This window comes from Geotrypetes seraphini, chromosome 7 (assembly GCF_902459505.1).
Source record: "Geotrypetes seraphini chromosome 7, aGeoSer1.1, whole genome shotgun sequence".
Taxonomy (NCBI): domain Eukaryota; kingdom Metazoa; phylum Chordata; class Amphibia; order Gymnophiona; family Dermophiidae; genus Geotrypetes; species Geotrypetes seraphini.
Window position 1 is genome coordinate 47,275,770 of NC_047090.1, and position 16,891 is coordinate 47,292,660.

The 16,891-nt window shown below is 42.5% G+C and overlaps 1 protein-coding gene across 22 annotated transcripts in view; it reads left to right on the plus strand.

Annotated features, from left to right (window-relative positions):
• CACNA1C (calcium voltage-gated channel subunit alpha1 C) overlaps positions 1-16,891 on the plus strand; it is a 1,333,094-nt gene that overhangs the window by 829,421 nt on the left and 486,782 nt on the right. For all 22 annotated transcript variants that reach the window (XM_033951116.1, XM_033951118.1, XM_033951120.1 and 19 more), the window contains one exon: positions 11,773-11,945. In XM_033951116.1, coding sequence (XP_033807007.1) covers positions 11,773-11,945 — 173 coding nt within the window. The remainder of the gene's footprint in view (positions 1-11,772; positions 11,946-16,891) is intronic.

The following is a 16,891-nucleotide window of genomic DNA, read 5'->3' on the forward strand; positions in this document are numbered from 1 at the left end:
CCCCCCCCCACTTTCATTCAGTGTCTGTCCCCTCTCTCTCACTCCCCCCCACTTCCATTCAGCATCTGTCCCTCTCTCACCCATCCCGCTCTTCCATTCAGCTTCTGTCCCCCTCTTTCTCCACACAATAAATTGACACTCAACCTCTTCCCCTTATCAGGCCATCTCACTCCCTTCCCCTCACCTTCGCAGATGCATTCCAAAACCAAGGTTCTCTCTCTCAGAAGGGCCCTGATGGGGTAGCCTTTCTCATTAGTTGCACACGGCTGCCCCAAAGCATCTCCTCTGATGCAACTTCCAATTTCTGCCAATTTGCATCAGAGGACAAGCTTCAGGGCAGCCGTGCGTGTGCAACTAGTGAGAATGGCTGACGCATCAGGGCCCCTCTGAGAGAGAAAACTGGTTTAGAAAAGCACCACAAATGTAAGGGGAAGAGAGGGAGATGGCTCGACAAGGGGAAGAGATGTCTGGACAGCGGGGCCCAGGGCAGCTGCCCTGTTTGCCCTCCCCTAACACCAGCCCTGTTCATAACACCACACTAGCGCCCCCCCCCCTCTGATTATTTCGGGCCTACCTTTTAATCTGGCCCTGCCCACGGGACAGGTTTAAGAACCACTGTTACACATAAACAGAGAAAAATAATGTTCCCCACTGGAAAAAAAAGAGCCATTCTAAAATACTGTATTAGATGTGGCTTTTTGAACTCTCTTTCCCTGAGAGTACTAAGAGGAAGAGGTGATACTATGTTGATTTACTTAATTCTGCCCTTCCCCACTCTCCTGTCCTGCAAAGGCATCTTCCTTGTCCCAGCCACCTTTTCTCTTTGGTTTCTGCCTTTCTGGGCTACTAGCTGCATTTTATACTCTTACTGTAAACCACTAGGATGTTCATGATATGTAAAGTATATCAATCGTTTATAAATAAGTATGTACTGTACCTTCAAATAAAATAAATGCAACAGAGACCATACAAAAGGAGCTTCTGAAATAGCAGTCCTCTTTGTAATTAAACTTTTTAATAAATAGTCTCCGAATTGGAAAGTGCACACAGAAAAATATAAAAGGGGACAGTTTTATAAATTGTCACCTCCAGGTAGGTGCACCAATGCCGCGCTGTGTTCCAAGATGCCATTATGGAATACTAGTGTATATGCAAATTAGCACACCTACATTTAGGTGCAAGCTTTTATTCTTATTTTCTTTGTTTTAGTCCGAGATATTTTATTGCAAATTGTGTATAGAAACAATAGAAAATATGGAAAATATCAGAAAAAGTAATCACCAGGTAATACAGTATTAAACTGAAACAAAAAAACAAGAGTAAACAACAAATAAAATTGTGCATAGACTTATGAAATTATACTTCCTTGAAGAATCTGCAAACAGAAACTTTTGAATTTCTTGCAAGTTGACAATGGCAAACATATACTGTCCATTCTAATATTACTATTGGCTATTCTAGTACAATAGGTGTGTCATTCTGGATAGTAGGGTATTCTGTCCATGCTTTTGAGCTGTGCAGAAGGAATCCATTCCAGGTTTTCAACTCCTCCTCCTTCTATCTAGGGCTCTGCTGCCCCCTTCAGTTTTTCCTTCTGCGAAGAGCTCTGTATATTTCTTTATTGTTTTCAGTATTTTTCATGGTTTATGTGGCTATTGGTGCACCAGAGCTCCCCAGTGCAGGGGAAAGCTTTGCCTTCGTGGAGAAGAAGCAGACTTAGGCCAGGCTGCAGAAAACTTTGTGGAGCTTGGAGTCCCTATCCCTAGTAGCTTAGCTCATCTACTGAATCTCAGGGACTTGAGCGCAGGATGTTAAGCATAAGCAGAGGGCTCAGTGAAGATCTTCAGGGTGCCGGCTGCAATTTTGCCTCCCCCCCCTTCAAGTGTATGGTTCCACAGGGGTTGAGGATCAGTCCTTTCTCGGTCCGACTGGCAGCTCGAAGACCTGGAATGACTGATTGAGGCAGAGTTTCTTCTCCCATACCTGGACTGCAGCACCTTCAGAGCACATGTCACAGTGAGTAAGGCTATTACAGACTATGGACAAAATCGAAAGGGGGGTCTGAAAATGTACAGCGCGGCATACGCCTTTCAGCGCTATAGAAATAATAAATAATAGTAGTAGTGGTAGCTTTTAAGGGTTTTTTCCACTTCCTATTGTGTCCCCCACCTCTAATATCCTGTTTTCTGGGGGGGGGGTTACATTTGGATAAGTCATGTTTGAACTATTTTTGGTGCTAATACACCGCCATGGTGGCCATCTTGGATTTCCTGATTTTTTTAAACATTTCGGGAGCCTTCAAATCGCCTCGTTTTGCCTCAAAAGTGACCGAGATGGCGTCCTCAGGTTCTTTTATCCCTAATTCATGCCAGAGTTGTGCTGGATGGTTGCCTGAAGAGCACCCTTGTGCTGGGAGCATCCTCCTAGGGCCAAGGAACTTTTGAGGGGGCCTGTCTGCTGGGACCAGAGCACCAGAACAGTGATGCACCTAAGCACAACAGTGTGGAAGCTGCAGAGCTCAAGAGCCATAAAGTGGAGTTACCTAGAGGGAGACTCACTGCTGCCTAATAATGCCTTTTCTCCTGAATTAATTAATTTGATATGGAGAGCTTATTTGGATAGCTGGGATAGTCATATGAAGTCTGGTGGTGAGCTAGGGGGTTGTGCAGGGGGTTTGGGCTCCTAGGGCGCATCAGCAGCATTGCCAGAAGCTGACCATGATCCTGTGGACCTTTCTGCCAGGGATTCAGAAGGTGAGGGGTCAGTTTATGCCTTTGCTGTCACAGAATGAGTCTTATGGGGGTCACATACTAAAGCGAATACACAGGAAGCAGTGGGGGAAGATCCCACTGTACATCGGCTGTTTAAGCCTTCATCACTATTTTAACCTAGGTGGTATATCAAATAAATTGGACTTAAACTATTAGAGATTACTGACTCCCTGCAGGCTCCTTCCAACCTGTGATCTTTCCTCAGTGGAGTTTGAGCGCAGCCCATGCCTTTTTTTTCCCCGGCATCCTGATATGTGTGTTAAGTCACAGAACTCTGGAATGCTCCTGAGGGCTCTTTAAAGATAACCAAAACAATGTCTATGCTGTATCCTATGGCACAGGAGTGTCAACAGATGTTTATTCAGTCTAAGATGGATTCCTTGATGGCTCAGTTAACCAAGCGCACCTCCCTGCCAAGTGAGAGAGATGTAGTATTAAAGGATACATTGAATCACAGGATGGTTGTGATCCTAAAATGACCGTTCAAAGCTTTAGCTTTAAGATTCAAAGCAGCTTCAAAACCTCGTATGTGGCATGTGTTTGACATCTAAGATGTGGGCTTACCCTGGCAGAGGGTGAGCCTATGCCTTACCTGATGCTAGCAGGGATGGATTATGTGGCCAATGCTCTCTTTAACATTATCATAATCATGAGCGAAGTCTTGGCTTATTCCATTTCAGCCCACTGAATGCTCTGGATCAGGCAATGAGTGGAAGCTTCCGCCTCCAAGGCTACCCTCAGCAGACTCCCTTTCCAAGGACAGTTGTGGCAGATTGCCCTCCCAAATCTCTGCCTGATAGCAGACTGCGAGCATCTAGAGGTTCTGGGTGGTCTAATGTTCATAATTCCAGGCACTTTCAGTAGTCCTCAGGAGGAGACTCAGCTCAAAGATTCTATCAGGGATCATGGCAGAGATTCACAGGACCTAGGTGAAGCCAAGCCTCTGGTTCCCGTCCCACTTCAATCAGGACCAAAGCCTTCTTCCTGAGAATAGATGGAAGGCTTTTGGCATATACGGAGGTCTGGGTGAAGATCTCATCAGATTTCTGGGTGATGGTGATCATTCAGGGAGGGTGCAAGCTCAAATTTGCTCATCCCTTAACAGACTGGTTTATGGACTTCCCAGTGTGGCACCTAGAAAAGACATGCAGATTTTTGTAGAATTTCAGATCATAGAACCAGTGCCACCAGAAGAATCGGACTTGGGCAAATTCTCCATATACTTCATAGTGCCCAAGACAGGCTCAGAAGATTGGAGACCCAGCTTAGATTTTACACACGTCAACAAGGCCCTAAAGATTCCACGCATTTGCATGGAGACAGAACGGTCAGTAAGCTCAGTAGTAGTTCCAGTGGAATTTCTAGCTTCCCTAAACTTGACAGAAGCCTATCTGACCATTCTTATTTTTCAGGAGCTCAGGAGGTTCCTGAGAGTCCAGGTATTGCAGAGCCATTATCAGTTCTTGGTTGTTGGTCTAGCAACAACACCCTGCACATTCACCAAGGTGATGGTGGTAGTAGCAGCGCATCTCCAAAGGGCAGGATTGCAAGTACATCGATATCTGAACAACTGGTTGATCAGAGCTCCATCATTCTTGGAAGGAGAATAGGCAGTGACTCAAGTGGTCTAGAGCTCAGGTTGGATTGTAAATTGTCAAAAGAGGCAACTGGTTCCGTCCCAATCACTGTAATATCTAGGAGTTCTATTCAACATGGTAGAAAGCCGTGTCTATCTTCCAGAAGCATGCAGATGGAAATTTTGCACTCAGATTTAAGACATGATGGCCAAGCCAGCTCCATCAGCGTGGTACTACCTCCAAGTGCTAGGCTCCATGGTAGACACTATAGTTGTGGTTCCATGGGCGAAGGCTCACATGTAGCCTTTCCAGAGTGCATTGCTGTCACAGTGGTCCCCACAATTGGACTTCTTTCAAATGACTCTCCCGTAGTCTTCGAATTCCCACAGCAGTATGAGTTAGTGGTTTCATACACAGTTGTTATTTTGGGGCATGCCCCTCAGAATAGCATCTTGAGTGATTCTCACAATAGATGCCAGCCTGTTCAGCTGATGAGACCAGAGAAAGTGGCCCATCAACAGACTGGAGCTTCAGGCCATTCAGGTTGCATTGCAGAAGCTGAAGAAGATTCTGGAAGGACAGGTCATCCAAGTCTTTTCAGACAAGGCTACAGAGGAGCGTATGTCAGTTGCCAAAGAGGCTCCAAGAGTGTACAGTTGAGCCTGAAGGTCCACTTGTTGTTTTGGTGGGCAGAGATACACCTACAGGCGATCTGTGCGGTGCATGCAGCCTACCTTAACAGGCAGGCCTTAGACCCAGAAGAAATGGCATTATCTGCAGCAGTGTTCCAGTCAATTGTTCTTCGATGAGGTTAGCCAACTTTTGATCTGTGACCTACGGCGAGGAACAAGAAGGTGGACCATTTCTTCAGTTGAAGATCCAAGCCCAGAATCGAAGACCTGGATGCCCTAGTCCAGTCATGGCCAAAGAGCAAGCTCTTGTATGTGTAGAGTCCTTGGCATGTGATAGGACAGATTCTCCATTGAATAGCAAACCACCCAGGGAGAGTGGTCCTCGTGGCTACAGATTGGCCATCCAGGCAGTGGTATGCGGACCTAGTACCTCTTCAGAGGGACTAAAGTTTCAGACTGCAGGTTCAGCTGATTTTCTTTCCCAGGGACCAGATCGCTTGGTCTTACAGCATAGCTCTTTAACATGTGACGTTAGAGTGCGAAGGCTACTTAGAGGTAGTTATTGCTACTCTCCTTAGAGCCAAGAAGTCTAAAATGGTCTCCGCTTCCACTAAGGCATGGGAGACTTTTCAACACTGGTGCACAACAGAAAAGGTGGCTCCATTTAGTGCTCCAATCTTGGTGGTGCTGACTTTCCCAAATGGTGTGGCTCTTGTATTCAGAATGCAAAGCTCCCATGGCTTCTCATCCAGACATAGCCAGATTCCTAAATGGGGTGCTAAGGCTCAGTCTACTGGTTAAGAAGCCATTTCCGTCAGGCAACCTTAATATGGTTCCGCATGGCCTCAGTCAGGCTCCATGCTAGCCTATTCAAGAGGCTTCTGTGGTGGACCTTGCCATCAAGACCATTCTCCTCATGGCTATTAAGTCAGTAAGATGAGTCTTGGAGCTGCAGGTACTGTCATGCAGGAAGCCCTTCCTCAAGATCACAAAGGTGGTAGTTTCCCTATGCACGGTCCTGTCCTTTTTGCTGAAGGTCATTTCAGCATTTCATCTCAATCAAGATGCAAGATTACCAGCATTCCAAACTATAAATTCAAAGCAAAAGGATCAGACTTTGAGAAAGCTAGATGCAAGGAGAGTCCTCCCATGTTATCTAGAGGTCACCAATCAGTGCCACCTGTCTGACCATCTGTCCTAGGCTACCAGTTCAAGATGAATTTGCATGGATATCTTGTCAGTATATATTGCCTATAGCAAGCAATTGTCGGTCTCCTTGGAAGTGCATTTGACAAGAAGCACAGCTTCTTTGTGGGTGGAAGTTTGGAGCAAATTTGCCTGAGAAGATTTGTAGGGCAGCCACCTGGTCCACACTACATACATTTTCCAAATTCTATAGAGTGGATGTGGCATCGCAGGAGGACACTGTATTTGGGTCCTCAGTGTTATGAGCAGGTGCAGAGGTCCTGCACTAGATTTCTGGGACTGCTTTTGTACATCCCTACTGTCCAGAATGACACACCTATTACACTAGAAAAAGAGATTAGGTTCTTAACTTGGGAATATCTTTTCTAGTAGATAGATGTATCTTTCTGGAACTCCTCCCTTCTCTGCCTGTCTACTGTCTCAATTAGATGGCTCAAGTCAAAGCTGAGATTTCGATATCAGTCAGCCCTCAAGTGCATAAAAAAATAATGTATTGCTATAGCACATTGGGGAATGTTTGAACTCCATAAATATTTCTGATTTGTATGGTTATTCTGAAGTTTGTATTCTTTCATCACAATGTTTAACATATTTGTTATACTTTCAGAGCAGAACAACACTGTATTTTGGGGAGTCTCCCCGTATCCTGCCTTCTTATGTGTATCTATATAGGGCTATCGCCTGCTTTGGTACAAACTGAAAAGGGCAGCAGAGCCCTCAATAGAAGGAGAAGTCAAAAATCTGGATTCCTTTTGCGCAGCTCACGAGCATGTGTAAAATATCCTACAGTCCAGAATGACACACCTATCTACTAGAAAAGATATTAGCAAGTTAAGAACCTAATCTATTTTCAGTAGTAGCAATAGCTAAATATTTATCCAAAATAGACCATACTTTATTAACATGTAGGGATGTGCCCAATTTGTCTACAAGCAACATTTTAAATATTAGGACAGCTTTTTTCTCTTGCTGCTTAGGGCTCCTTTTTATAAAGGTACGCTAGGGCCTTAACACGCGGAATAGTGCGCACTAGCCGCTACCGCCTCCTTTTGAGCAAGCGGTAGATTTTCGGCTAGGCGCGCGCTAATCCGATGCGTGCGCTAAAAATGCTAGCACGCCTTCGTAAAAGGAGCCCTAAGTGTCTAGATTTTCATACCACCCTGTCTCTGCACTATCCACAAACTAGCTGGTTTCAGCTTGGTGGGGTCAGAAGGGATATTCAGAGGCACTGTCCAGTTAAGTGAGGCTGAATATCCTCAGTTAGCTCCAGTCAGGTGATTTTAGTGGCTATGAGCCTTTCTTGGCTGCTTCAATCACTTTGAATATCAACTCCAATAATAAAATAAGTCTTCTGGCAATTTGACACCTTTCTTTCTATGACTCACCTACTTTTCCATCCATTTGCATTTTCATTCTTTGTAGCTCATCAATTTTTGACCTCTTACCATCTATCCCTTTCTCATTCCTTCATCATGCCATCCCCCATTTCTACCCAGGCAACATTTTCCTACCACTTCCCTCTCCCCCAACTAGCTGCCATCCCACTTTTCCCTGTCTCTTCCTGTGTTTCCATGTCTCTATTTTCCTTATATCCACTGTGGTGCTTATTCTTCCTCTTCATCCTTAACTTTTCCTTTGTATCCTATTAATCATTTAATATCTCTTCCCTTTCTTGTGCCCCTTTCCACTGCTTCATAAATCATTCTCTCCCTCATTCCTTCCACTTGATTCCTCTCTTCTTCCCCCATTTCCTTTCTCTCCTATAAAATGCCTTTCTGTCATTCCTCTTACTCCCTTATGATTCCTCTGATTTATTTTTGAAGCTTCCAAATTTAAGTATAGTCATGATACACTACTATTTATTATTTCTATCAAGGTGGTTTACAATTGCAAAGAAAACCAAGTGGTCTAGAAAACAGAAAGCGATAAACGTGAAGGCAAGAACAGGAATTGCAATAGAGTAGTATGGAGAGGGGAGGAAAAAACCTGCCAAGTTTTCAAGTTTTATTAGGATTTTATATACCGCCTATCAAGGTTTTTACAATCAGGTACTCAAGCATTTTCCCTCTCTGTCCCGGTGGGCTCACAATCTATCTAACGTACCTGGGGTTATGGAGGATTAAGTGACTTGCCATATGTCTTTTAGTCTCAGCTAGACAAACAGAAATAGGGAACATAAGTAGCCAAAATATTTCTCATAATGAGTTTCTCCTCCCTTCTTCCTAATATTACCTCTATTTTTCATCTTCCCTAATGGCTTCTCCTCTAGCCTTCTCCTTGTGCCCCTTCTGTTCTCTCATCTCCTTCCCATGTGGCTATCCTTTACCCCTCTCTCTATTAGAGCTGACAGTGGGTCATCTTTTGTGACCCATGACCCATGTGACCCATCCTACCTTTGACCCATGCATTTTCACAGCTCCAGATGCAAGTGTCAGCAGAGAAGGCTACAATTGACGAATATAGGCCTCTTGCTAACTGGCATTGCATTGTTAAGTGCCAAACTAGTTATAATTGTGACAGCAATGATGCAAGTTCTCTTCTTGTTTAATTTTTATAATTATTTATTTTTTCTGATTACTGTATGCAAGTTCCATTCATTCATAAATGGCAGAAAGACATGCATCACAATTGTAATGGTCACAGAACATAAGGATAGCCTTACTGGGTCAGACCAATGGTCCATTAAGCCCAGTAGCCCATTCTCATGTGGCCAATCCAGGTCCCTAGTACCTGGCCAAAACTCAAGGAGTAGCAACATTCCATATAGAATCTCAAAGAATAGCAAGATTCCGGAATCCCAGAGAGTAACAAGATTCTAGAATCCCAAAGAGTAGCAACATTCCATACAGAAATGCAAGGAATAGCAAGATTCTGGAATCCCAAAGAGTAACAAGATTCAGGAATCCGCAGAGTAGCAACATTCCATGCTACTGAACCAGGGCAAGCAGTGGCTTCCCCATTCATCCATACAATACTTCATCAACACTTATGTTTCCATAATTGCTGCTAATTAAAATCATTTTCTGGGCAAATGATTTCAACCCCAAACTCTCAACAATAGAGAGCGATAGTTCAGCCTCAAGAACTAGATGCAGTTCAGCACTCTTCATAGCATATCGATCCCCTTGTGAAATATTTGTACCAGGAACCTTTCTCACAAACTGATCAATCAGTGTTTGCCTGCCTAGTCTGGCAACAGCACATAACTTCATATGATCTGTCATATTTTTTTGTCCCATACTGTCTAATCAATTCTTCGTCTGACCTTGACTTAAACAGTACTCAACTCGAACAATTCACACAGGTCGCCTAGCCAAAAATCTACTCATCATTTGCGGTTTCAACCAATTTGAATGTTTTCCAACATTTGGCTTTGCTATCTGTATTTTCTTTCATAACAACAGAACCATTTCGAATTGCATTATACAAACTGTCCGATGTCCACAATTAAGATGGTTTACAGTAGCAGCACAGAACTAAAAGGTTGCAACGCTGAGTCTTCTCAATAGTATATTCACAAAGGGGGCCATTTTACTAAGCTGCATTAGGTGCTAATGGATGCCTTACAAAGAAAAAAAAAAAAAAAGTTCTATGGGACATGCTCAGGTGTCCTGCAGTAACTTTGCAATCTGTATACTCTAACCATGCACTAAAAATTTTTCTTTTTTTTTTTTTTTGAGGGGGCATATCAGGGGTGTATAGTGGGCTTTCTTGTGCAAACCAGTTAGTGCATCTATATTGTATGCTAACTGACCTGAACAGATCACAAGTATTGGGAGGTTATAGATTGTTTTTTTATAAATAGAAATAATGCATTTTTATGACTGCGGTAAAAAATGGCCTTAGTGTGCAGAAAAGACCCATGTAAGGGTACGCTAAGACCACTGCTTAGTAAAAATACCCCAAAGTGAGTTAAACCATTTAAAAATATAAAGCTTAGAATACAAACATAATCAAAGCTATGGCATAAAGCTACACATGTCACGGCTAGTCATTTCTACACAAGATAGATATGGAAACATTCCTCTCAATAATAAGTCTGTAGTGGTCAGTGGTTATTCATACCACTAACCAGATAAATATCCAGAAAGTGGCTGGGGCCACTGAAGTCAATATTCAAAGGCGTTTATCCAAGTAGGAGTGGTTCCTATATGCACCATTCCCGATTCTAATGAAGCATTGAAAAGGTCAGCCAGTGGAATCGCCAGAACTTCCCTGAGTTACCCTCCTTATGTTTTAACCTTTTTTTATCTTTCTTTTCTTTATTTATTGTAGCTCCTCCCACTCTCCTTACGTGCAGATTTGTAATTTTTTTGTCCTCGATGTATTATAAATAGGATGGACCCCTTCTTTTATTTGTAAATTGCTTTGAAATTATGATATTGCGATTGAATAAAAATTTTAATAAAACTTGAAACTTGAAGTTTCTTTAGTACCCTCAGATGTATACCATCCAGCCCCATCACTTTGTCTACTTTTAGTTTAACTAGCTCCTCATGAACACAATCCTCTTAAAATTGATCAGGATGTACCTCACCGCCATCCCTATTTGCGTTTGTCTTCTGCAGTCCTGCTCCCGGCGCTTCAGCTATGAACACAGAACAGAAATATTTATTAAGCAATTCAGCCTTATCTTTATCAGTTTCTATATATTCCTCTCCTTCACCTGTATTTCACAGTGCCACTTTTGCACTTCTTCTTATCACTAAAATATCTTTTAAAAAAAAAAAAAGTCTTGTCCCCTGTTTTACCATGTCAGCTATTTTTTCTTCCATTTGTGTCTTTGCTTTCCTGACTACTCAACCAGCCTCTCTTAACTTTTCCAGATCTTTTTGCCTGTCTTTCTCTTTCTGTGATCTTTTGTAGTTTATGAAGGCTAGCCTCTTTTTCTTTACCTTCTCAGCTACTACTTTTGAAAAACATGCTCATGTACAGGGGAGCGGTTTTCAGGGAAATTGAAATTTATCTGGCTAAATAGCTTTAAAAATTCCCTCAATTTTATGAACATTTTTTGTCAAAAATAAAAAAAAGTTTGATTTTGGAGTGAAGGCAGACAGATTAACACATCCTTGATGCTTCCTCATTGTTAAATGTATTGTCAAACAACACTGAAAGATTCTGCACAATAGTAATTTTAATATAAATAAGGAATGTGTGAGTTTAGTTTTTTCATATATGCATTGGGGCTGATATATTCAGACCACGGGAGGCAATATGGCTACCTCCCATGGTCAGCAATGAACCCAGATATTCAATGCTGGGGTGAATTCAGCCACTAACATTGAATTTCTGGGTTCAGTGTAGCTGTGTCTGATTTTCATGGCTGGCTAGCTAAGGCCTAGTGCCAAAAGATAGACCTGCTTTCTAGGTGGGTCTGTCTGGCTGCTAGACTTAACCGGCGACTCATTGAATAATGGCGGTGTCCGGTTATTTCGTACTGACTTTTTCTGACCGACTCAGTACTTCTGAATATCAGGTGTTTATTCATAAGACCAATTTAATGACACTGTTTTCCAATCTCTGATCTTCCTTCTCTCTCCATGACTGCTTGACATTATCCCCTCACCTCCTATCCTACCATGCCAGAGAGTTTTCCAAGGAAAGAGAGAAAGCAAAAGCTCGGGGAGACTTCCAGAAGCTGCGAGAGAAGCAACAACTGGAAGAGGACCTAAAAGGATACTTAGACTGGATAACCCAAGCAGAAGATATTGATCCAGAAAATGAAGATGAAGGAATGGATGAGGAAAAACCCAGAAATAGTAAGCCATTATCTTCTTCCATTGCTGCATAGAGAGAAAGAGAACATTACACAGAAAACAATAATTTTGCTAAATGCATCCTGTGACCTTCTTTTGATCATGGTTTGTTCTGGTCCATAGAGATTATATAGACATTGGAGTCAGCTCTGTAGATGCCAGTGGGTGCTGAGCACTCCCAATAATGAACAAGCTTCTTCATTGTATCCAGGGAGGTGTAATTTGTATTAGGTTTACTGCCCCAAATCATTTTGAAATGTTGATACATACTACGTATATGGGAACATGTATTTGACAAAGAGTAATGATAAGCAGAGACTGAAGTTGTCCTTATTGGATTTGCATTTGGATTTTGGATTTGGAATAAGTATTTATTGTTGGGAGTGCTGTAAAGTTTGCAAATTTACTTATCTCCTAAGAATATATTTTCTTAATCAATATGTGTGACCTCTGACACTGTTAAATATACAAATGCATGTAGTCTGGCTTACCCTAGCAAATGCAATTATTTTTGACAATCTTGCATTCAGTTTGGTCTTTGAAAACTTTTTTTTTTTTTCCTTCAAATGATTCAGACTATAAAGTCCACTGATATATTAGAGGGGCAAGAAAAGAGACAGTGACAGCAAGCACTCCTTATGCTGATATTATAACCATCTCAATCTCTGAAGCAGGGGAGTAAATTAAGTATAGAGTTTAACATCAAAACTAATCTGGCCTGAAACTAAAAGTAACGGGATCTTTTTAGTCACTAAAGGCAGGCTTTTAGAGATCAAGGCAGCTATTTTGAAGTGGCTTCCAACATGATCAGGAACAAGAGAGCATCACTCCTGCCCATTTACCATTACACCACCAGGGATTCATCAAGGTAGGCCTGTGGGAATGGGATGATGGTACAGATAGAGCCTAGGCTTACTTCACTCTATCTTCAGATGGTGGGTAGGAGGAGAGATCAGGCTGGGTGGAGGGGAGATGTTTACATTCATAAGAACATAAGAAGTTGCCTCCGCTGAGGCAGACTAGAGGTCCATCTCGCCCAGCGGTCCGCTCCCGCGGCGGCCCATCAGGCCCATTGCCTGAGCAGTGGTCCCAGACTATCCCTATAACCTACCTCTACTCCTATCTGTACCCCTCAATTCCTTTATCCTCTAGGAACCTATCCAAACCTTCCTTGAAGCCTTGTAACGTGCTCCGGCCTATCACAGCCTCCGGAAACACGTTCCATGTATCCACCACCCTCTGGGTGAAAAGGAACTTTCTGGCATTTGTTCTAAACCTTTCCCCTTTTAATTTCTTCGAGTGCCCCCTTGTACTAAGGAAGTTAGAGGGGGGATCAGGACAGGGGGATTGGGTGCTGGGCAATAATTTTTTTTATACGAGTCCCAGCTAAATATCTTCTGGGTCCTTCATAAACTCCAATGATCAGGGTAATGTGAATTAGCCCTGGATATTCAGTGCTGGTGATCAGGCACTGAAAATCTGGTTCTAACTCTGCTGGTAGTGGGCAGCATTTAAAAAAACATTGACCACTGTGAAATAAATATAGACTGGTTAATATTTTAAAATTTAGGGGTCGATAGTCAAAGCAATTTAACCAGCCAGGAGAGACCCCTGCTCAGTCAACTCACTTGTGTGGGGTTATCTGCTGCTGTTCAGTGGCACTTAACCAGTCAGTGCCATTGAATACCAGCACTAACGACTAAAACCGTAACCAGTGATTTTTATGGGCAGTCTGGGGAAAGAAAAGTTTAAGTGCTGATGTTCAGCATTTAACCACCTAAGTAATAGGATATATGGATCACATAGAACACAGTCCTATCTTTATCCTGTTTCACTTAAGTGGTTAAGTGCTGAATATCATACTTCATTGGAAAAGGGGTATGTGGCCCCACAAAATCAGATATTTAGGTCCTGATTCTATAAATAGTACCTACCGTTAGGAGCCTAGATTGGCTAGGCACGCAGATCTAGGCCCTGTGGCCCTGATTCTGCAAAATGCGTCGAACACTAGGTGCCATTTAAGTGCCTAAGTTAGGCATCCTGTGTAGAATCGCGCTCAGAAGAGTTCAGCACTATTTAGATGTCTACCTTTTAAGCCTTCCTTTAGAGAATCTGGTTTTAGGTGAGATTTAGACGTCCAAACAATGTCCTAAGCTATCATATCACAGGGCAGTCAGAAACACCTACCTGGAAGCTGCTATAGCTCAGTAAGTAAAAGCTCTGTGCTCCTCTTCCAGAGGTCATAAGTTCAAATCCCAACAATCTCCCAAGCACATATTTTAATTGTGGCATTCTACCTTGTAGGTGCACCTTGATGATCTCACAGTGAGGTCACCATTGTGCAGCTGCAAACCTCCATTTGCAATAAAGTAGAAGCCATGCTAAGGTCTGTATCTGGGGTTTGTTTTTAAGCTTTTGCAAATGAAGTTATATATGCAATCTATATATTTTTGTCATGTGCTTTCTTTGCTTTCAAGAATGAGCTAATTGGAGCACTGTTTAGTCAGGAAAAAAGGGTAGCTTTTTAGCAAGAAATCTAAAGATATGTTTTTCATGTGCTGTACTTCAGTTAATGGATCTTTTCCTCTAATTAGCAAATAACATTGCTGTATGTCCACAAAAATAGAAGGTTTTGCATGCAATATATCTGTTTTGATGTGCCCTGTTTATGTGGTGCCTTATTAAATATATTTTGAGCTTAATAAAGCAAAAATAAAAACCCAGAGAGCTATTTAGCAGATCGCATTAAGGACATCCAAACTGTGCCTAAGTTCCGGAAGAATGTCCATAGAGTGCCTAAGTTCCGTCCAGAGAAAGCAGATCTATTTGAAGCCCAAACTAAGCTCAAAAGTAGACCTGGTTTTCATTCGCCTACAATATAGGCATCATATGGACGCCCTAGGTTGCTCAGTGTTATGTAAATGAATCAAAGGATGCCCAAATTAATTCATTTCCAAAACCACGTCCATGCCTATTGAGTTAGGTGCGAGTTTTAAACATGGGCATCCATGAAATTTTGGCTGCATCTACAAAGTAGCGTCTACATCCTTTGGGCGCCTAAGTATCAATTATCATTTGTTAAGACCTTTAATTGGCTTATTAACTACTTAGAGTGGACGCCTAAAGCACGCTTAATGTTAGGCATGACTTAGGCGCCCTTTATAGAATCAGGGCCTTAATGTTTTTAATTGATTAAATCGGTGTTGTTAATTGAATAGTGCCATTAAAAACCAATTAAAAAATTAATTTTCCAGTAGGCACCTGACCTGGTAGGTATGATTAGGCATCCACACCAAGGTGCCTAGTGGCACCTACCCGAAAAGTAAGCATGGTTAGGGGTGGAGTTTGGGCATGTATTGAATTAGTCACCAGTAAGCAATGAATATCTGGACATAAAGATGGTGGAAGCCAAAAAATGCTAACTGACACTAGCAGAATATTTATCCCATGATGATACCCAGTTATGCGTTGGGTTAGAATTCTTATGGAATGATCAAGATAGTTCTATTATTATTATTATAACATTTACAAATTATTAAGAAGGCATTTCAATCTTGACCAGAAATTTTCCAATAAAAGAAAAAAATCCCTTATCAATCTTAACAAGGAAGGAATAAAATCAGGAAATCTCAGACTACAATAAAGGGAAGGGGAGGATCCTTAAGAGCTCAGAGAAGAAGTAAGGAAATATCATATGATAGTTGATTTTTAATTAGGAAAATTTGGGAGATATGAACAGATTAAGGGCCTGAAAGTTAATGGGGAGTGGGGCATAAGGCTGATGGTTCACCTAGGGCACCTGATGCATTTGCACCATCCATGAAGTGAGAGCTGGTGAGGATGGTATAGTGTAGAACAGAAGTCTTTCATTCATTGCAAACCAGTAAAGGGGATCCTAATGATGATGCAAACAGCTTTTCCATAGTAGGGTTGGCTTGTGATTTTCCTTGAAAAGAGAGCTGTACTGCAGAGTAGAATGGAAATTGCAAGCGATTACTGTTATTGTTCTGCATTATCGCATCATGTTGGTGTATTGATTCAGGCAAGAGGGAACGCTGAAATAAATCTATAATACATGATTGTTCTTTTTGACAAGGACAGCTCATGCGGTATGGGGGAGCTTTTGAAATGCTGCTGGCTGATCTGGCCATTCATGATGGGATTCATGGGTTGTCACTTCTGACAACCTTTGCCAATTGTAAACACACTTCTTGGGATGTGAAGCAGACTCCACTTAGGAGTCAGCCCACCTGTATTAATGCATGAAGTAACATGTACAGAGGATCCATTCCACTGAAATATGGTGCTGGTGGTAGTATACACATGGAGGAAGTAACTTTTATTCAGTTTGGCATCTTTTTACTAAGCACTACTGCAGGTTAAAAAGCACTACCATAGGATGTGCTCAGCCATCCCGCAGTAATTTGGGGATCAGCATGAGCTTCCCATGTGCTAGAAAATAGAATTTATTTTTAACACCAGGATAGGGTTGCCAGATTTCCTCTTAAAAAAAGGACACCTGGCCCCGCCCCTGTTCTACCCCCAGCCCTACCCCATTCCACCTCCAGCTCTGCTCCATTTCGCCCCCCCCAGCCTCGCCCCCACGTGAATCTCCGGTCTCCATCCCTGAGCTCTGGGCGGCATCTGGGGGGCCTCTGCACATGCACGGACGTCCAGGTGATTGCATCTTGCACATGCGTGTATAATGTCATCGCATCAACGTCTGTGCATGTGCAGAGGGCCTCCAGGTGCCGCCCTGAGCTCGGGGTCTTTCAAAACCCGGACAGACTGCCAGGTTTTGGAAATCCCTGTGGGTACCCGGACAGTCCTCTAAAAAAAAAAAGGACATGTCCAGGTTTTCCCAGATGTCTGGTAATCCTACGCCGGGGGCATGTGTGGGACAGAGAGTAGGCACAATCTGTGCTAACTGGTAAGCACTGATACATTGC